Here is a 9,562-nt window from a genome sequence, read left to right as displayed (position 1 = left end):
TGACATTTAGTGGAGGAGGCAAAGTTAAAATTTAACTTATTTAAAATCAATCTAGAAATCTTGCTAGAAAAAGTAAAGTTTCCGTGTAAAAAAAATGATCGAGTTTTAAATGGCATTGGCACATCTCTATATCGCACGCTTGTGTTGAATGTATTTATTTATTAAAGTTTAAATGGTGCTAGTGTTTAGATGGGAAAACCTAGAAGTAAGTTTATATTTTATATTGTATTGTATTTTTTACGAATAATCAGACTTTCGTGACGAAATTGAAATCGCCCGAAAATCGTACAAATCTGTCATCTCCGACAGCTTTTCGCTTTCGACCCATGATTCAGGCGAATTCAGCGCAGTTTGTTATGGCAACAAGATCAGCTGGTGGTTGAATAGAGTTAATAAACTATAGAGGAAGAATGTCGCTGGCGTCGCTGCCGAAACATCTCTTGCTGGCGGAGATAGGCCGGGCTATAAGTGTCAAAGCGAAAAAGTATGCAGTTTGACAGATAGATACCCGACATGTTTGCGAGCGAGAACAAAGGGAACAGCAGCGACATTCGTCCTCTATAGTTTATTAACTCTATTGGTGGTTGCCGAACAATGACGATGAACGTAAACATCGGATGTCCAGCTGATTTTGTTGTGTAAACATGATCAGCTGGCGGACCGAGAACAATGAGAGAAATGTGTAAACATTGAGACGGCCGGCGAAATCTGTCATTATATCGGGCGAGTTGCTAAAGACCGGCAGCAGAGAGCGACAGCGAAATCGAAAGCGAAATAGGAGAACGACGAAATTTATTGCACTGAAGTCTAAGTGAAAAAAAAAATCGCAATAACTGGTTTTATTTAATTTTAACGAAGTGCTTCTAGGGAATCGCGGGCGGACTACCCAAAATTATAATATACTCAAAAAGTTTGAACAAGTTCCGCCTCTATCAACAGGTAAAATGGTTTTGTTGACATGGTTTACATGGTTTGAAGAGTTTGACATTTTACAGTAATGTCTCGATTTTGCCGCGCTCACAGTTCTGGGCAAACATTTGAAAAGGGCCTATCTGCTTTTTGTAAACAAACATGTTTTTGTCTCTGTAGGGCCCATCTGCATCCACCCACGCACATCAACACCCTTAACAGATAGCTTGAAGAACACTCTTTCTGATAAGGGTGTTGACGTGCGTGGGTGGATGCAGATGGGCCCTACAGAGACAAAAACATGTTTGTTTACGCAAAGCAGATAGGCCCTTTTCAAATGTTCGTCCAGAGTTTGGGATTGGGATACACTGTGGGGGATTTCCGCAAGTAGGCGGACAAAATATACGAAATAAGCAAAGAATAAAAATATAAAGAATGGCAACTCTGCCCTTTTTCTATTGTCGTTTTCGTTTTTGCAGTGGTACTACATCGGTGCAGCACTTTTGCACCGAAAATGTTCGTTTTTGATTTTCTTGCTGCACCGGTGTAGCACTTTCATGCGCGGTGCCGTGTGTCGTGACCCAATGTGGTATTGTTGAATGAAGTTCAGGAGCTTTTCAGTGAGATAAAATAAGACGTTTTTTTTTTACATAACTAAATTTTTAATCATTGCGTTTTTGTCCGTCTTCTACAAGTTCCGTCACAAAACTGATATTTTTTCCTCCTGAAAATCATCGCCTACTAAAGTTTTCAAATGAACCAATCTAAACATCAATATTATTAGCCTATCTCATTCTCTACACCGTGCAGCGCTTAGAAAATCTGGAGTGTAGCAGGTATACACTAGAAATCCTCTACATAGAGATGAGCGGAAGTTACATACGTCGATTCGGCAACGCTGTTTGTTTTGTTTACAACAGCTGCCAACACTTGCTACAAAGCTAGATGTTCAAACTTTGTGCGTGACTTCGTTGTGGTTCAAGTTGTTTTGTTTACATTTTCTAATTATGGTAGAATTTTTTTTTTCAAAATTTTGTTGAAATAGCGGAGTAATCTAAGAAATCTGAAATTCATTGCAAAAGTGTTACGCTAATCATATCGGCAGAAGTGAAGCAAGAAGCAGCAATGGAAGTTTTTTCGACAAGTTCAGCAACAAAAGTGTCGTCATAAGCATGAGCTTTTGCAAGCAGAATTAATAATTTTTTATCTTTTTACTGAACATACATATGCCGCCCATATGGGGCCCATATAGCCGAGGCGGTAAACGCACGGGTATTCAGCATGACCATGCTGAGGGTGACGGGTTCGATTCCCGGTCGGTCCAGGATCTTTTCGTAAAGGAAATTTCCTTGACTTCCTTGGGCATAGAGTATCTTCGTGCCTGCCACACGATATACACATGCAAAATGGTCATTGGCAGAGGAAGCTCTCAGTTAAAAACTGTGGAAGTGCTCATTGAATTGAGCTGAGAAGCAGGCTTTGTCCCAGTGAGGACGTTACGCCAAGAAGAAGAAGAAGAGGAGAGAGGACATATGCCGCCAATATCTCTATATTAAAAATAAATAATTTTAATTTATTTAGTTCCGATTGCAATACCGTTCAAACGACGCCTTCCTACGAACGATAAGCATGTTCATTTGGCTCACACTTTGACAGTTCTCTCTGCACGATTGGCTCACAATGGCCGCCTCCGCAGATCTCTATAATGTAGGATTATTAGTATACACTACAGTCTGTTTATAACACAGTCCCGTAAAGAGTGAAACCAAATCTACCTATCGAACTGTCAAATCGGCTACCTATCGAGCAAGCCAGCAAAATTATGAAAACAACACACTAAGATTCAGATGTTCCAGCTCAGTAATTTTTTCACTGAGTTCAGTATTTTTTCCATCTTTTTACTGAGTTTTCAACAGCAGATTTATTTCGGTACACTCGGTAATCGTATTTACCGTTCACCAGTAACGATATTTACCGTGCTTCAGTAACTTTTGACAGTTTGTGAGCTGAGCTCGGTAACTCATTTACAGAATATCCGCAAAATAAATAACCGAGCGTACCGAGTTAAATCTGCTGTTGAGAACTCAGTAAAAAGATGGGGAAAATACCGAGATGATCTTAGTGTGAAAGTCTGGCGAAGAAGAACAACAACAATCAAAAGAAGTCGTCTTTGCGTGTCTCTGTATATACAGTCTCTAGTATACACCGCGTCCACCAATCAGCGTTTGCACAGTTGTCAATAAATAGAAGGTCGATTGGCCACTCGCGGCGCTGGTGTCGTTTTTGCTCCTGTTTGACGTTTGCTCACTACCGCCATCTAGTGGTGCCCCGGCCAAGAACAGTAGCTTTAGCATTGGGCGATTGCGTTTTCGTGACGATGTTTTCTAATGAAATTTGTTCTAAGTGTCTGTTTCTCTGTCGTTTAAGGTATCCTAAGAGCAACATTAACGGCGACTACTATTCGAGCAACCCACACAGCGCTACCATTTTGACTTAACCACCCTTTTCCACACCGGTAGCAATCAAATTAGTCACTCTGATTCGTATCGGGAGGGCTGTCATATTCCCATAGAATTTTTAGCAGCGCAACTGTCCCGCTACTATATTTGGTCACCCACCCATAGCGCTACTATTTTGCGAGCGCATCCAGCAGCGACAGGTAAAGTTTGCTGCAATGATGGAGGGCTGCCAAACGGGGTATAGAAGCGCACCGTTAAAGGTGCTCTAACCCAAAAATTGTGTGGCTTCGTGGTCGTGCGGCTAGTGTCACCAAGCATTTAGTCGCATCATGCTAGGAGCGCGGGTTCGATTCCCGCCGCAGCTGTCAGGAAAAGTTTTCGGCTGTGCCACTGGGCGTTGCATGCTAGTCCGTTGTCTAGTGTCGTGCTTCCTTCAAAGAGCGAATAGCTCACTGGAAGTACTAAACGTGTCCGTGTCTTTTTTAAATAATGTGAACACAGAGAAACATAAGTAACACTTAGAACTAATATCATTAAAAACATTAGCATTAGCATTAGCATTAAGCGAGTCGCACAAATTCGTAGGTGGTACAGTCCTAGACCGCTGTTATGAGGGTTGCCTCCTTCCTGTCCGAACCAAAGCACAAAGATTTGGGACTAATCTCTGACTCTTAGACAAGACTGACGCAATCCTCCAATGGTCGAGCACTGTCCTGGCTACGTCCTTGCGACTGCTGTGGAATGGGAAAGGATGGTTAGTTTTGGACACCTATGAAAAATGTAGACAACTCTATGATCTCTCAGGCCTAGGTGTCATAGGAATTTGGGTGTTGTTAGTGGAAGGGTAAACTCCAAAGGATACGCTTGGTTAACGTTCAGGCACACCATTGTTAGACTGCTTCGAATCAGTTGTCTGCCCAATTCATCCTGGATTCCTCGTAATCTTGTTGGCATTTGGTTGAATTACTAGATTCTTCGGTTGATAATCTGAAATATAAAATAATATTAACATCGTACGTGAAATAAGCTACATATTAGTGATACGTACGCCACAATTACATATTTTTAAAATATTATTTATATCGTACGATACATTTACCTGAATCCTGCTGAAATAAAATGCTAATTAGCAGTACATTGAAACACAAATACTACAAAACACAAGGAAAAGAGCATCAAACTTTGATCTTGGAATATTTAAAAATACGGTAAATATCAAGATCAAAATTTGATTTGGTAGATCTTACACCGCAACGTACCATTCTAAGGTGATCTATCCACGTTACGGGCAGAACTAATATCATTAAAAACATCGTCACGAAAACATCTGTGCATTACCATTTACGCAAAGGAAATGAAACGAATGAAACCCAATAGAATCAAGTTATTCTCAGACAAAATAGCTCTTTTGATTAGGCTGTAGAGAATAGCAATATTTTATTCAATAAACAATTGATTTTTTCTTAAGATGCAAATAAAATCCTCCCGAGACGTTTCCGATCAGCTAATTCCTCATGTTATGAATGAAAATTTGATTTATCTTCCATCTGCCAATTTTAGAAAGCCTGAAATCTTCATCGACCAGAGGCATAACAACCAAAAACAGCAATCCGAAGTTTTTCATCCCATAAAATGGCTGACAACGTTTGTGCGTCTCCGTCTATCAAATCGATCGATTTCAGCAGCTACAAAGTTCACGTTGTGGGAAATTACAACTCCTGCCAGAAATTACTCCACGAACTTAAACAGCATTGTGAGGACTATCCAGTGCTTGGATTCGATTGCGAATGGTGGTCCACATGCATGACCGATCCCAAGGGTCACCGCCGAAAGGTAGCCCTGCTCCAGTTGGCGTCCGCCGCAGGCCTATGCCTACTGATCCAGTTGACGCTATTGAGCGATATTCCACAGGAACTGAGAGACCTACTAGATGACTCTCGTATCCTCAAAGTAGGCGTTGAACCGCTCGGTGATGGCAGCAAGCTGCACCACGATTACGGTCTCGCCGTTCAAGGAACAGTAGATTTGCAAACGTTGGCACACCACCTGGACATTTCGCCACCTTACGGCTTGAAGGCACTGGCGAAAAGTGTGCTTGGGTTTGAGATGGTCAAAAAGCGGCAAGTCGCCTTGTCCAATTGGGAAAAACCTCAGCTGAAAGCGAGACAGATCGATTACGCTTCGAAGGATGCCATCGTGGGATTGGAGATTTTCCGGGCGTTGAACGAGAGAATAGAGTTACGGTAAGTTCATCCTGTTTCTTTAGACTTGAAATTGAACTCGTTGCCATGGACTTATCCACCGATGAACCGAATTCATCGCGGTCCGAGAATTTTGACACTAGAGCGGGGCCGTTTCCAATCAGAATTGGACGATTCTGATTGGAACAGACCCCGCTCTAGTGTCAAAATTCTCGGACCGCGATGAATTCGGTTCATCGGTGGATAAGTCCATGGTCACCTAGATAACACGGCACCGCCCAAAAGTCAAACGAATGAACACAAGCATTGGTCCATAGGCCAGAGTTCACCTAGCGTGAGTGAGAATGAAGCAACTGTCACTTTTGCATTTTTTCAATAAGAAAAACAGGAGATAAACCAGCCAAGGGCTGAGAATCCCTATAATAAAGTAATAATAATAATAATAATAACAAGAAAAATCTTCCCAATTTTTCTCAACGTCAAATTCATCCACATTTATCCAACTTCTCTTCAACACAGTTCCGTCTAAAACAAATGAGTGAACACGTGCACTGATTCCACATGTTCACTCGTTTGATGGCCACAAGAAGATTCACTTAAAATGAATGACGAACTAGAGAGAGAAACTAGAAGAGGGAACTACAGGAAGTGATCATGTAAAATTGATAAGAATGAACTTATTGTTAAGTGGAAGTAGATTTTACATACAAAGTCAACATTTTCTCAATGTTAAATTTATTTGAATTGACCCAGTTTCTCTAGCTAGTGAACCGATGCATTCGTTCATTAATTTGACGCTTGAGCGGCGCTGTTTTTAAAGAAAATGAACTAGTTCAAAGGCAATTCATTCTTGAAATGAGAAGCTGTATGATGGGCAAAGATATGCTTTGAAGCATAACATCCTTCTTAATTCTCAAGATCACTCTAGTTAGTACCATACTCTATTGCAGTGAAATGGATCCGTTTCTGGATGTTTGCTTTAAACCACCCGCAGTTCCAACACTTGAGAAGCAGTCAAGCGAACCGCCTCAGAAGAAACCGCGGAAAAGGCATCCTCGATCCAATCTGACACCACAGATGCGGCCACTTCCGATTAAGCGATTGCGGGTAGACCCACGGCAGCACCAGCAACTACAGGGACATTTGTATACAGAATTTTGATAAAAACGGAGAAAAGGTCCGAAGATAATGAAGGGTTCGGTGAAATTCCATATCTGAATTGTTCAGGCTCTTAAGTTGAACTAGTTGTCCGCACTCTCACTGCCAATTTCAAGTCATGTATTTTTGTTGAAATATTAATTATTGTAGAATTATTGAAGCCAAAAATATGCATAGTTTGTTTTATGCTCAAAATGGATAGAATTGTTATGAAATAAAAATGTTTAATGAAAAACAAAGTTATTGTATCTTTCTGGAAAATTTGAGATATAACTGAACAAATTTTTAAAAAACTTCCTGGAGGTCAAAATGGAGACATCTCTTAAACAATTGCTATGAAAGATTTCAGCATACACGGAGAGACGAAACTACCCAAAAGTGAGTTCTTTCCACCCAACTTCGGGGTTGCGTGCGTCAAGCCAATTTTGAGTTGATGGAATCGATGTTTTTGTTGGGTTGTTCCCGCTTGCTTCCATGTGAAAAAAATACCTAATTTTACGTTTTTTCCACCCAACCGAAATTTTGACTAGGTTGTATTCACTCAAATTTGAGTACTGTGCTAGAAACTCAGTTTTGGCTTGACGCACGGAACTGCAAAAGTTGGGCTGTTTCTCTCTTCACTCTCTGACAACAACAGAAAGAGCGCATGAAAAGGGAGATGAAAAAGAACTCAAAATTGAGTTTAAAAGTACCTAATTTTGAGTTTTTCAGTTTCTCCGTGTAAAGTTTCACTCAGTTCCGCGAACCATCACCGTCCTAGTCACTCTCTAAAATAAAAACTCTCATTTTTGAGTAGCGCCCATGCCGCACAGGGACTGTGTTGGAAACACAATTTTTTTTTTAAATTGCTCGTACGCTCACATTTTTGCAAAATATCAATATTTTTCGGTATTTGAAGGTGGTTTATAAACCCAGTGAGGTTGCCATGTCGAAATTATTGCAAAATACATGCTCATGTGAGCGTACGAGCAATTTTAAAAAAATGTGTGTTTCCAACACAGTCATGTGCGGCATGGATGTTTACTAAAAATGTGCAGGCCGAACACATTTTTGAGCGTAGCCGTTTTTGCGTGCACTCCAACACTTATAAAAACCCATAAGGCTATCTGACGTTTGATCACCTTTCTCTGTTTCGCTCCCGAGGATAGGTTTGTTTTCATACGGAAACGTTTCCCTATGAAAATATTAAGGCCGCACGGGACGACGTGTATTTTTTCCTATCTTCCCTCTCTTTCTAACAATTTGCCTCGCGATTTTTAAGAAGCAAATATCAATTTGCACTGCACTGACGTAGCTGAAACTTTAGTCGATTATGCATCACGAGTGAGCAAATGAACGATCAAATTTCTAATCATTAATATGAAGTAGAAGTTGAGATTTGCATGTTACTAATAACAGAGCAATGGCGGTCGATTCAACCACCGTCCCGTCCGGCCTTAAACAAAACATTGCTATCCTCTGTGACTGCTTGAGAGAGAAGGGTGATGAACGCTAGATTGCCTTATATCACAGTGTCTTTGCGCTAACAAATTATTTAGCTCTCTCTGCAGTTGCTAACGCCAGAAAAGAATGAATCTCACAAACGTCAGCCACTATCCTCATTCTGCGACCATCACCACTGATACGGATGTGATTGTCATGACTCTCTTCTTAATAAGCTTTTGTTGTAGGAAACAGCAGCACGAGAGATTGACTCTCTCGCAACCTGCCTGAAGCATACTTAGCAACTGCCATCGTCACAAAGAGACAATGGATGAAATTCACAAAATGCTTCTCATTTCGGACGTAATATGTCAACTGGTTCATATCCCAAGTCTTGGGAAGGCTGAACCATAAATCAAAACTTGCGATTCCCAACTAACAATCGCCAGCCGCAAACAAGCATGCATGCTGAATTGTTGCTTTATAATAGTAATTATAGCTGGACTAAAATTATGCTGTACACATTACTATACAAATGCTTTTTCAAATGAAAAAGTAGCCAATGTTCAACTTTTCGTATTGGTATAAACAATGATAATTTAAAACACTTTTCAAGCGTTTAATAAGATTTTTATTCGACACGCAGTAATTCCTTTACAACATAGTTTAACAATACTTTTTTCTACTTCTTGTTAAGTTCATGTAAAAATTAGGACATGTATCTGTATAATGTGTTTTTCACAAGTCAAATAAGCGCTTTCGTTTCATCATACTTCGACTCAGAGTACATGATGAAAAACACGTGTTTTTTACCGAACAACAGCTGAATTAATCTGTTGTTCAGTCGTTAACCATAATGTTGTGGTAATTCACCACTGCTGTATAGGAGTCAGAGTCTGATCATTATTAAACCACGGGAAGTTTATGTTTTGATTTGAGCGCTGCAATTCATCATCTCTAGGATGGCGCAGATAGGAAGGCATGCGGCTGGCAATCGACGGGTCTCGAGTTCGAATCTGGATTTAGGTAAATTTATGTGTAGTTATTATTTCACAATATTTGTTCTCAGCATTAAGTTCCAATTATAAACTCTCGTGGAAATTGAAAAATTTTGCATTTTTTTTATTTTTAATCATTTTTGCTAAAGCTGAATAACAGCTTTACTATGTATTTGTAAAACGATTTAACAACAAACATTTCAGTTGTTACACAACACTATGCTTTAAAGTTTCTCCAAATTTGTGTGAACAAAACCCGAACAAAGGTTGTGCCTGAAAATTATCCAAATGTTATTCAGCATCATGCTGAATCAATTCGTCGTAAAGGTGCTTGTAAACTGAGTGATTGTTAGTTGGGTTATCTCGTGATGGTCGCGAAAAATCACAGCACTGGGTACACGCTAACCTGAAACTA

The 9,562-nt window shown here is 40.1% G+C and overlaps 1 protein-coding gene across 1 annotated transcript; it reads left to right on the top strand.

The window, feature by feature from the left end:
- Positions 1-829: 829 nt before the first annotated feature.
- Positions 830-6,736, top strand: LOC115268081 (exonuclease 3'-5' domain-containing protein 2-like). Its single transcript, XM_029876314.2, has 3 exons — positions 830-939; positions 4,929-5,611; positions 6,520-6,736. The coding sequence occupies exons 2-3, from the start codon at positions 5,001-5,003 to the stop codon at positions 6,728-6,730; spliced, it is 822 nt and encodes a 273-aa protein (XP_029732174.1). The 5' UTR covers positions 830-939; positions 4,929-5,000; the 3' UTR covers positions 6,731-6,736.
- Positions 6,737-9,562: the final 2,826 nt, after the last annotated feature.

The sequence above is a fragment of the Aedes albopictus genome, chromosome 3, assembly GCF_035046485.1.
Source record: "Aedes albopictus strain Foshan chromosome 3, AalbF5, whole genome shotgun sequence".
Lineage (NCBI taxonomy): Eukaryota > Metazoa > Arthropoda > Insecta > Diptera > Culicidae > Aedes > Aedes albopictus.
The sequence above is the reverse complement of the archived record's forward strand: the minus strand, read 5'-3'. Positions and strand labels throughout refer to the sequence as shown.

Excerpts from the sequence above, each read along its gene's own strand:
- LOC115268081 (XM_029876314.2), top strand. The coding sequence starts at position 5,001 with ATGGCTGACAACGTTTGTGCGTCTCCGTCTATCAAATCGATCGATTTC. Across the intron at positions 5,612-6,519 it reads AACGAGAGAATAGAGTTACG|TGAAATGGATCCGTTTCTGG; the intron begins GTAAGTTCATCC and ends ACTCTATTGCAG.